General features: G+C 41.8%; 2 protein-coding genes across 9 annotated transcripts in view; both read right to left on the bottom strand.

Annotated features, from left to right (window-relative positions):
* Positions 1–7,502, bottom strand: part of LOC307014249 (rho-associated protein kinase 2-like) — a 34,902-nt gene extending 27,400 nt beyond the window's left edge. For all 5 annotated transcript variants that reach the window (XR_013801206.1, XM_079642112.1, XM_079642111.1 and 2 more), the window contains exon 1: positions 7,074–7,502. Coding sequence is in view for 4 of the 5 variants with exons in the window: in XM_079642112.1 (XP_079498238.1) it covers positions 7,074–7,169 (96 nt within the window). In the remaining variant the exon portion in view is untranslated. The remainder of the gene's footprint in view (positions 1–7,073) is intronic.
* Positions 7,503–8,611: 1,109 nt separating this feature from the next.
* The window catches only part of LOC307015240 (sine oculis-binding protein homolog), a 36,114-nt gene continuing 32,176 nt past the window's right edge, over positions 8,612–12,549 (bottom strand). For all 4 annotated transcript variants that reach the window (XM_079643743.1, XM_079643741.1, XM_079643744.1 and 1 more), the window contains exon 8: positions 8,612–10,885. The gene's annotated coding sequence lies outside the window, so the exon portion shown is untranslated. The remainder of the gene's footprint in view (positions 10,886–12,549) is intronic.

Here is a 12,549-nt window from a genome sequence, read left to right as displayed (position 1 = left end):
CTAAATGCTTTTTTTCCCACTGGTGACACAGAGCTATGTTTCAAAAGTGGGTCACAAGGAAGTACCAGCACACACACAAACATGCGGTCAACACGATACCGGTTTTACGCATATTGCACTATCAACAGTTGGCAGGGATGCAAAACGAACCCAGCGAAGCAAGAACAGAGGCAGTCAGGAAGAAGACTACCAGGTAAACGGATGTTGCACAGTTAAAAATTAAAACATTTTGATTTGCAAATGTTTTACGAGTTATACACTCAATAGGTGAGTTTTTTACATTTCTCTTTACTAATGAAACAAATATTATAAGTATATGTGCTCATCAAATCTGCCTATTTGTCCAGCTTCCTGAACCCAACCCTGGCTGCGTCTCACTTCTCTTATTTTTAATTTCCTCGCTCCTCGGGCTCGGTATCACCAGAAGTTGATTTGTCGGCACCATCTTCAGTAGCGTCCCAGTGGCCTTATTTGTGCCGGAGGACCAAGGATCGAGGATCGATAATCACCAGAGCATCCTCCGTTGAAATCCTCATACACTCGCCCCGCCCCCTTACTGTGTATCGCTCACTGATTGGACGATGCAGCGCATGCACTGAACTGTTGCTTCTTGACATGAGAGCTAGTGATGGGAATGATGGCTCTTTGAAGGGAGAGCCGTTCAAAAGAGCCGATTCTTTTTTTAAGGGGGCGGGGTTAATAGGTTTATCTGCAAAATATACCTTTTATAATTCAATCACATGTAGACCTGTTTTGACTAATGATTTATATGTGTACACATATATAACTTAAATGACTCAATACATCCTTTGTACTGAAGTATTAAAAAGTAAAAATTATTTGGCTTGTTCGCGGGCGACACATCACTTATGCTACGTTCACACCGGACGGGATGCGACGTTTGGGGGCAGCGCGATTACATGTAAAGTCAATGCAGAGACGCGATCGGACGCGAATTCGCTCCGATGGCGCGCATGAAGCGGTGGATGCGGCGCGAATCACGCGATTGAGGCGATTGAAGGGGGCCGCGTCAAACGCGAGAGTTCAATTTTTTCAACTCGAGCGTCAAATTCACGTGACGCGTTCTCGCGGAAGCCAATCAGAGGTGAGGATCTCAGCCTGCCGTCACTGACGTTCAACCAGAAAACATCAGCCATTAGTTGTTAGCAGTTAGCACACAGTATCTGTTCAGAAACTGTACAGAAGTTAAACAAGTACAAACCACAGCCTGTTTGTGTCATGGCGAATACAGTCGCCTGTTTATTTATGTCTGTAGGCCGTTGTTATGAGTGTGGAATGAACATATACAACGTTAGCTTAGTCTGGTCGACCCAATCTCCATTCAGAAAACAAGCATTTTAAAAGGTTTTTCGCCTGCCGTCTTGTCTGCAGACTTGTCAAGCATTAATTCATGGTTTTTACTAACCGGTATCAGTATGTTGTTACGTCGGCATCATTTAGAAACGTGTATTACAATTTAGTCACGGTAAAATATGTTAATTTTGTTGTAGTTGTAGCTCCTGAGCCAGCGCGTCTTGTTTGAATGATGCGAATAAACACAGCTGGCAGCCGCGGTGAAACTCGAGCGACTAGAGCGATGTGATAGGAGCGTTTAGAGCGAAGCGAATATTCGCACCGCGTCCGGTGTGAACGTAGCATAATGAGAGCAGTTTCCCAGCGGAGTGAAGAAAACACATGAACCTCACGGGACTCACTCCTCAGTTTACTGTGTTTTGTTTCAATTAATGGATCATTTAGTTACAAATATGTGATATATCTGAACAACAAAGTGGTCAAACATCATTTTATTCATTTATTGGAAACATTTTCATGATCGCTTTTTTCGTTTTACATTTTCATTTATTGTCATTTCCATTCTGTCAGTCATTAAGTGCTATTAAAATGTTAATGTGCTACATATCCACACAAACAAACAAAGTTTGCAGTCCAATGAATGTTAATCTTGATGGGTTTTGATAGATAACATATCACTTTTCTTCTCTCAATTATTTTATTTCTATTGTGCATTCTACTCCAGTGGTTCTCAAATGGGGGTAACCGGACCCCTAGGGGTACGTTGGGGTACTGCAGGGGGTACATGAGATTTATTTTATTTTAATGAAAAAAAAACATAATTAATCCATTTAAACAAACTACTAATACTAGATTAACTACTTTATTCAAAAGTTTACAGTAATTCTGGATAATAAAATGGGAAAAATACGGAGTGCTCTCTTTTCCTCTCTCTCGTCTCCTGACAGCCCGTCAGTCTCGTGCAGCTCGCTGAACCTGTAATGAGTGACCCGACAGTAAAGAATACATATATTTATAACTAGTTTAGCTAGTTCCAGAGTAGATAAACTAGCTAATTGTGTTAGGCCTAACTCTTAGTCAGTGGCGGCAGGTCCATAGGGGCGCTAGGGGCGCCGCCCCCCCTCTTCCCACATGTTTGATTGTCATTACAAATTAAAAATTCATAAAAAAATATATTTCCAAAAAATATATATTTTTTAATTTTATTTTTAAAGAACAAGGTAAATATTATATAGTTGGTATCAGTAAAATGTATAATCTACAATAAAATCTTGTTTAAAATTGTTTTACGATGTCTAAAGTTACTGATAAGTCACATGTTTCCTGCCTGGCCGCAGCGTGTATCATTACCCTCTCTCGTCCGGGCGGTAGAAAAGAGCCCTCAGCCAGAGCAGCTGCAGCCAACAAGCTGACTGTTGCTATCTGTAAACTATGCCGACGAAACATAATTTCAGACAATCAGCGTCGTCAGATCTGATGCTCAAAGGGCGCCCTTTCAGCGCCCTTGCCTGTGTGTCTGTTTAGACTCGTATCCAAGGTGACGCTACAGTAGGGGATGGCTGCGTCTGCAGTTGTAGACTCCGGTGCTAGTGGATCGCCGGAGCTGTAGATTAACATTTGCATGCTTATTGTAGTTGTAAGGGCAAGGCCTGTGGCACCATGGAGCATATGTGTGGGCTGGACCTGTATTTTACAGGAAAGGAGAGATCAGAGGGTCGAGTTGTCGATTCTTGTTCAGTTTTCATCTTCCTCACCCTCTCAGACTTTGAGTTGCGCGCGCTGCTAAAGAGACGCGCTACCATGGAAACCAAACAATGGTGTACCTGTATTAAAGTCCGAGTGGAAACAGTCGTGAGTAAATCTGATTTTGTCAGAAATCAGGGTGTCTCCCGCGAAAATCGGGAGGGTTGGCAAGTATCTCACTCACACACACACACACACACACACACACACACACACACACACACACACACACACACACACACACACACACACACACACACACACACACACACACACACACACACACACACACACACACACACACACACACACACACACACACACACACACACACACACACACACACACACACACACACACACACACACACACACACACACACACACACACACACACACACACACACACACACACACAGTATTTAGTCTCCTGATTTTAAATGCCCTAGTATGGTTTTGTCATCATTTCCATAGATCCCCACCAAAAATATTTTCCACCAGCCGCCACTGCTCTTAGTGTATTTTGCTCCGCTCAACGGTCAGTCACAGTGGCGGAGCTCTGATCCGGAAGAGCTGCGTGTTCTCCGTCAGCAGCAGCCGATCTGATCTCTGATCCCTCTCTCACGTCCGGTTAGACTTCACTCGCGTTTATGTCCAAATCTATCAGATCTAGCTATTGTTATGACTGCCTGCTTATCAAAAGACCTAAACAATAAGCGTTGCTTGGCAACGGCGTGTGGCCGCAAAGTATAGCGCAGCATTATGCATAATGTTTATATGAGGGGTCAAAATCCCATGCTCATGAAATGCTCATATTGTTTTCTCTTCATTTCCCACGCCACAAAAATAAATAAATATACACATTTTAGTGAAAGTAACGAAGTTTGAGCAGTGTGGGTTTTATATTAACAGAGTTACACATATTTCAAAACGCTAAGTGTAATACTGCAGGTGCCTCCCTGTCAGCATGACAAAGATCCTCAGTGAAGCTCAAGCGCATGTTCCTCACTACATTGTAAGTATAACTTATTAAAAAAGATCAGTTCAATGCAACTAATGTCATCTCAGTGTTATTGCATGATGTTAAAATTGGTTTGCCATGAATTTAGTGATGGATTTTAAACATTTGAAATATAAGTGTTTCTCAGTTACAATTGTGTTGTTTTAATAAATCAGACACTGATGGTGCAGCGCTGTACTGTTCCTCTTTATAAGGCTTTTTGTCCCTAACAAATAGTTTCTGCGCTGATCAGGGGGTACTTGGCTGCATTTTTTTTAAAAAGGGGGTACATTATTGAAAAAAGTTTGAGAACCACTGCCCTAATCAATATTAATCAAACTATTGTTCGTTCATACATTTTAAGAATGGCGTTTGTCTTTTTTGAGAACGAGTTCTTATTTGATTTGATTTATTTGGGTCTACAACAGATGATACAAATGTTGTGTCAGTAAATGTGTAGCCTACTAACAGAGGTGGGGGTGTTTGTGAAAATAACGGGGACAGAGCTGGCTGCTGTCATACGATCAGCTGCGCGGCGTCATCACAAACGGACGTCGCTTCACGTGACGCTCCGGAAGAAAGGACGTCCCATTGCTCTTAAAATTCATTTCCCTGCTTCTCGTGGGTTTCCTTGCGTCTCCCCATGCTTCCCTGGTGGGAGGGACTAGACGCAGGGAAACGACGCAAGTGAAGGACGCAAGGATTCCATTTAACCGAAGTGAGACGCAGCAATCCCAACACAGCCTGATTTATAAGCTCCAGCCTTAACAATTGATAAACATAGGATTTTTTGTATTTACCATACTGTATACTTTGGGCTTGTATCAGAACTCACATGTGAAGTAAGCAAACTACGACTGGGGGTTCCCTTTCTAATTTTTCGTGGAGGAAGGATGTTGGACCAAAAATAACCTGAAGCTTGCTATAATTAAGAAGGAATTGCCAGAATACCAAGGGGTTAATGTCAAGGAATACGTGTATTACAATGATAAAAAGAGGTATTAGCTTTTTATCATCATTATTCTATCATGATTGTTGTGATAGTTGTGACTTATTTACTGATAACATCAACTACTTATTAACAATGAAGTCAAGTAAGTCATCACATGTCATCTAAACGAGAGTGCAAGGTTCAGAACAGCTAGAGCAGAAAATAATGAGATCTATGTGGTTTGATTTTCTCTAAAAGGAATTTAAACAAATCTGAACATGATCCTGGAGTTTGGTTGTGTCCTCCTCAGACAACACCTCCCACCTCCTCCCATCACTGTGAGCTGATACTGCCCGAGCACAGTCAGCAACAATGGAGAGCTTCTTCAAATCGAAAAGTAAGCTGTGCTTATCCAAAAAGAAATACAATCAATACAGAAAAAGTTCCAACGGCTTATCTTCTCAAAAGCTTAAATCGACTCAGAATCAAATCATTTTCCTCTACAGATAAACAAAATGCCAAAAAAAACCTATTTTGTGCCAACACAACAAAGATGATTGTAGTGGAAAACAGGAAATAGTGATGTGAGGTCATGGAAGGTTTACTCCATCTCAATTCCAGGATGTGACTTCGGCTTCCTGTGTGGCAGCTCCCTGCGTTGGGCAGCCATTGTTAGGACCACTACAAAGCTGCTTGAAACAACATGCAGCTGACTAGAAATAAGACTGAGAATAATGACTTGTTAGTTTGGGATGATGCGGGTTAAAATGGATCAGTTCACATTGTTATCTGTTGTCGTTGAATGACATGAGATTGCTCTGGCTTTACAGAGGACCGGTGACTCATCAGCCCTGAGAATAGACATGGTGTCCCCCAGCAGGAAATATGCAGATGTTGTGTACACTGGCTGTTTTCTGTAAACAGCCAGTGTACACAACATCAAATCCCCTTTAACCGACTCATCTATTCAATAAGTTGACATGTTTATAATGATCCCACGATAATCTGTGTTCTTCTTTGTGCCAAATGGCCCGAGAATAACCTGACCGCCAACCACAGCTGGTGTCTTCCTGCTTTATAAAACCAGTATGAAGCAGCTCAACAAATTTAACAGTAAAGGGATTTTTCAGAACATTTTTACATTGATTATTCCATTTGTTGAGGGAAAGCGTGACGATCATGTAAAAAAGCATGTTAATCCAGTCAGAAAAATGTCCTCAGGTATCTCAGGATTGTTTGGAAGGCAAACTGTAACATGTTTTCACTTCCAGAGCGCTTTGTGCATACTTACAAAGTAAAGAAAGTTTTGAGCTGAGGCCTGGTGGGAAATACTGTCAAGACAGAGGCCCAGCAAACAAAAGCTGCACCATATCAGCTCAAAAGTGTGTAATTGTTGACAGAAGTTGAAGCAGATAAGCTGAACAGTGGCAGCATGTTTCAAAAAAGTTGGCCCAGTACATTCTTAGGGCAGGTTAGAGAGAGGGCACGTCAAATTAGAGGCCACACCAAGAGACTAATCACAAACATATAATGATGAAGTGGCTAGGTAAGATGAATGGGTACAATAATTAGAATCCAGGGTATGCACTGACTGTTAGTGAACATTCACTTAAACGCCCCTTTTAGAAATGAATCATAATATTGGATAATTATAAACCCCTGTTAATTTCCCTTTTAACCGTAACAGTGAGGATTAAAGTGTATTGAACACAGGAAAAGGAGGCAACACATAGTTTAGGTGGGGTTTCCCCTTCTACTGCATCCCTGACTAAAAGCTAAAGTAATGATAAACAAATGGCAACTAAACTTTTCACAAACTGTTATCATATAAAGATAATGTAATCACTCACTCTTGATCATCAATGAGTACGTGTTTTTTTAGATTGTGTAACTGGTCTTTGATTTGTTTACTCCAGCTGTCCTCTGAGACACGGGACACTTCCCTTCAGGTGATCCTTGATCATGACAGACCAACAACTCGGAGCACAGCTATGTGAGCTATGTGGGCTACGTGTAAGAGTGTGTCTCATAAGTTTGAGTAGTAAGACTCACCTGTATCAGACACAGAGAGGGAAATAAAACTTACCAGTAGTGTTTCCAAGTTTAGTCCCGACTGTGAATCCCTCATGAGGGACTCCAGCTTCTCCAGCCGGCTCTCCAGTCTGCCCTCGGCTCCCAGCATGATTACAGTGCAGTGTATCCAGGTCAAATGGCATTAAAACAGTTGAAATACAAAAACACCTGTAGGCCTGTTTTCAGTCTCGAGACACAGGCACACGGGGGGCACACTCCGCTACTGCTTGGCTCTGCTCCTCATGTCAGCTCTTCTGTAAACTGCTTGAGCTGCCAGGTTAATTATTTATCCGCTGCCAAAGTACACTGTCCGGCTCACCCTCCTTCTTTCATTAAAATCTCTCAACAAACTGTAAACCAAGCAGACTTATTTGAGAGCCGGGAGAAGGCGGGTTCCACTACCTGCTGCCAGGTAGATACAACAAAATCTGATCCTACCACAACGTGTCTACTGTCTGTAGAGACTGCTGCGAAGTCAGACAGCACAACTTCCGGTTAGAACTGTCAAAATAAATCTAATTAAACATTACACCTTAGAATAAAATGCTGCAGTTTATAATGTTAACAAATATGATAAATATAAGGCTAGGCTGGATTATAAATAACATTTATAGTTCATATTATTAACATATTAAAAATACGTCTAAAACCTTAATAATATGTGTATTTAAATGTAATATAACTGTTCTGAATTATGGCTAGTTTATGCACAGATCTTTTTTTTATTTAAACATATTTACCGTCTGTTTTCAGCTATTATTTCAACGTGTGTCTTTTTGTGTGATTTCAGCTGAGAAACACATTTTCGAAAAAGCACCATTCTGCATGAAACTCATTATAAAGTTTTGTATAACTTTTTTCTCACAATTGTATTTTGAATGAATAAATGTTATACATGCATTTTATACATCAAATCTTAATAATAAAATTATGACAAAATACTACCATAAAACAATGTCATTGGTCAGATTGATTTATGCTTTTATTTTGAAGGCAAGCCCATGTATCCGGCTTATTCTTCCTTAATGTAGGTTACTTGAAAACAAAACACATGAAATGAATGCCATATCAGTTTCTTCTTCCTTGTGTAGGTGAGTACCGATAAGAGTTCTCCTGTGCAGCAGATTTGCTCCATATCTTACCCAGGAAAGTTGCCCCTGGCCGGGTCACCACCAGTCTCCTAACTGCCTCCAATCACTGACTCCCTCCCCCCCCCCCCCAGCCCACACCGAGAATTCCTGATCTCTTATCTCATTCATCTCTTTTACCGTCACAGCTCAGGGCCTCGACCAACTTTCAGTATTTTAGGAATGCTGATGGGCTGCCTTGCAGACACGCTGGCACTAAAAATAGAAAATGACAGGGACTGCCGTGTGCTAGTTGTCCTTATCTACATTTAAACATCTAAAATAATTGTTTTATGGCTATACATTATTAAGGATAATATTTAAATGTAGAAGGTTACAGCACAGCACAAGATCAATGATTGGTTGAGAATTACATTTGCTTCTTTTTTAAATAAATGAAAACAATTAAAGAACACAGAACACATTATTTTGCTCTTAGAATAACTTTTATTTATTTTACTTTACAAAGAGGTCTTCACCAAAGCTCTTGGTTACTGAATCTATATTGAAATACAAACAATCTGTGAATAAGCTATTCAGACAGTGGGCTAAATGTTTGATAGGGGAGGTCAGAAAGTACCAATGCATTTCAGGCAACAACAGCAATATCATTTCTGACACAAAAGTATTTTTTTTGTCCAAACATTGGATTAACACACACACTGTATCAGGTCAGAAATGGCAATGATTAAAATGTGCAATAGAACCAACAATGGCAGTCTTTAACAATGTCTTTTTAGGCCTCTGGCGTGAGAGCAGAGGACTACTTGTTGACACCCCAGCTATTTGCATGGAGTGATGTCATCACTGACAAAGTCCCCTGGCCAGCCGAGGATGACACTAACATAATGGCATGACCTGTGATGAAGATGTAGGCTGGAATGAGTGGGGAGAGATGTGTCACACACACGCTTACACACATACACACACACGCACTCACACAAAAATTAACCAATAGGCATTTCGTTTTGGAATGATGGCAGGGGTGGGTCACATTTGGAGTTATTCTAGGAGTTGGTAATTATGACTACTTATCCCAGGGGCAGATGAACTCTTCATTAAAAAGAGGCCTTGAAGGGCAGCCTGGGTCCTTTTGACACTGCTGTTATTGATGTAAGGAAAAAATAATGGCAGCGAGATGTTGACGAAAAGCGATTGACTTGGCATTGCATATCCGCTGGCACTGAGAGCAGTGTTATGTTCTGTGTACTCATATGGGTTTCAGCAGGCTGCCTATGGGCCTTCTGGTGCTTTCTCAACTAAGGGCAGGTGCAAAGTTACAAAGGCAAACACTGCTCTCTAGTGGGGATGCAGTATATAAACATAAAGACAAGGGGCTTTTAAGAGCTTCGGCACTCACAAAGTACAATAATTACAGAAAAAACAAAACAAAGGAAGAAATAAAGCACTTTTTTGTGAAAATCTACAGATGCATCATCCATAAATTAATATAACATCATATAGTATCTGTGTGGAGTACAACAAGAAAATCTTACAATGGGACAAGTGTTGAAAAAATGTCAAAGTAATCTAATCAGGATCATCTCTCATCAGGTATCCGGTATAGCAAAGGAAACTAATACTGATTGCTGCGTATTACAGCATTTGATGGTTGAGTGTAATATTACTTTTTTTTTTACTACCAGTCTGATTTTAAGACTTTTATGATCAGATCGAGGGACATTAAAACAAATCTGAATCAGGTAAACTGTCTTGTGCCTGACATGATGCTAAAACATACTCAATTTCTGATTTGCTATCAAATCTTTGGCAGATCATGTGAAAGCTGAGGGACCAGCGTTATCTTTGAAGTGTTTACAGACCTTCTCAACTAGAAGGTGTCCACTCTTATTTTCAAGGAAATGTTGACCTTGTTTTAGAGGTGGCGGAGGGAGAATCCTTACCCTTCAGAGCCAGGCTCTCTCCCGGCAGTATATAAACTGCCCAATAAAGACCTAATCTCACCAGAAATTGTAATCACAGGCAATCGGTTGTGAGGGATCAGCTTCAGAACCAGTGGGTTACTGCGTACCATATTTAGATTGGGCGGTGAGGTGGAGGGGAAAAGGGTATACTATATTCCTGGCTGTCGGTCAAAAAAATAAAAAAGCTCCTGAAGTCTGAGCCCCTGTCGGCCAGGTAACCCAAAACCTGGAGTGGGGAGTCAGCGTGGGATATGGGGAGAGGAACAATGTGGCTCTTTGTGCAAGCCGTGCAGGGAAAACAAACCGTTTCCCCTGGAAAGAGATCATGTTCAGGCTCCATCTGAGAAGACCACACAAGGCTGATCAGAGCCCTGTCTGCTGCATGGAGCAAGGAGAGGAGTAGGAGCGCATCTGGGCAGCCACACTAACACACACAAACACACACACAGACACACTTCAGGGCAATGTCAGACTGGGAGAAGATCTGAGATGCTCCATTTCAAGGGCTCACTGAACACAACATAACACTCCAGCAATACTCTTTGGTCCAAGACAAAACGTGTGACTGTGTTGTGTTCTTCCCTCACGTTGACTTGTGATAATATGGCCATCTGGACTGCTTCCTGTGTTGTCACCCTGCTGGTCTACAGGCAGAGCAACACTCTGGTGGGCTGACAGGCTGAGGGACAGGCTGGAGGGTGTGAACACTGGCGTTGTCCACAAGAGGGCGTGGCACTGAATCTGGCACTGCCATACAGTGTTAAACAGGGAGTCTGTTCATTAGATGGAGAAAAAGGGAAAGGGAGAAAGAGAAATGAGATGTTATAGATTCTGGGCTGATTCTAATTTCAATTTCTAAGATATCTTATATCAACCCCTTCTGCTCTGGTCACTTATTCCTTAATCCAGCTATTCTACATAAACGCCAAGAATGAGGCTTTTAGTCATTTCAACACTCAGATAACTGTCGCACAGGGCACAATCAAACTAAGAACATCTGGCCTCTTTCTGTCTCACACACACTAACACAGACCTTCATTCAAACACACACATATTAAACGTAAACACACAGACTGTCATGTAAGGGCCAAACCAGGGTTCTGTACTCCCTCTGTCCCATTGCGTTTTAGTTTCAAACGCTCAGCGAATACCCATGTGGTGGGATCAGATTACACGGGGCTATAAAATATCCCAAATAAAGGCAGGGAAAACTGAGACGAAAAAACTGGCTGTTTCCTGAGGTGAAATCCTTCACTTGGCTGCAGATTCTGTCAAAGTGGGAGATGTTTTAAAGACTTTTAGCAGTGGGGACAATGGAACAAGACGGCAATGTTCAACCCAGAGCACAGAGGTGGCGAGCTAAAGTAATACGCATACGGCAGCCAGCTCCCATTACACACAACGCAGGGCCATAAATCCGTCTGCACGACACAAGCAGCATGATGTGATTTCATATGTATTGGTTACTAAGGGGACGCACTGACCCACAACAAATGACAAAGGTTGGAACACATTGAGTGAAAGGGAAGCCTGTTACTTAGACACAAAACATCTGGGGTAAAGTATAAAGGTTTATGTTGTGCTTTCTCTATCAACAGCCATCATTTTAAAAACAGATATATAACCCGTGGCCTTTGGAGAGAAAACCAGGCCAGTTGAAATCAAACCTGTAATATCAGCAGATTAATGTCATGACGTAGAGTAAAATGGTAACCTGATCTTTTTATGCTAAGATACTAGCAGGTGAGGAAGATGGGTGGTGTTACAGCTGTTTATACCAATCAGGAGAGGGAAATTAAGATGCTCTTTGATTGGTTTAAAGTAAGGAGGATTTGCTGCTCTACTCTAACAACAACATCTGGTTGGCCGGGGACAGCGGTGGTGAGTGAAGAGAAGGAAAGGGATTGAAATGTGAGAAGAGAGGAGAGTGCTAAACTCCTACATGGGAAAGAGACGAGCCGAAGCCAGAACAGGGTGTCATTATGACATGTGTAATTGAAACGCTCTGGTTCTGTCTCTGTGTTTTCTAGTGAAGCCCCAGAGCCTTATCACATGAGGGCCAGCTTTCATATTCACAGCGCCTTATAGTCTGCCTGACAATCACCTCTGTCTCTGTAGTGACCCCAGAAACATGCCTGCACTGCCTCACCGTTCATACAGCAAGAAGCAAGAATTTGACTTGGGGTCACACACTTGATCAACCTCACTTGATCCGTCCCTCTGTCTCAGTGTCAGGTTTGTAAGACCATCCCATAACCTCAAGGTCACAGCTTCGATTTATCAGCAACCATCTGTCTTACTACCTTCTCATACATTGCAAACGACTACGGATAAAAGCATCAGCTAAAAAGGTACAAATTGAGAAATGTCTCCCTCCCTCTTAAACAGACACATACTCGCATGTCTTTGCAAAACTGAGCCTACAAAACAGGATGCC

This window comes from Notothenia rossii, assembly GCF_949606895.1.
Source record: "Notothenia rossii genome assembly, chromosome: 8".
Taxonomy (NCBI): Eukaryota; Metazoa; Chordata; class Actinopteri; order Perciformes; family Nototheniidae; genus Notothenia; species Notothenia rossii.
This window is presented reverse-complemented; position numbering and strand designations above follow the sequence as displayed.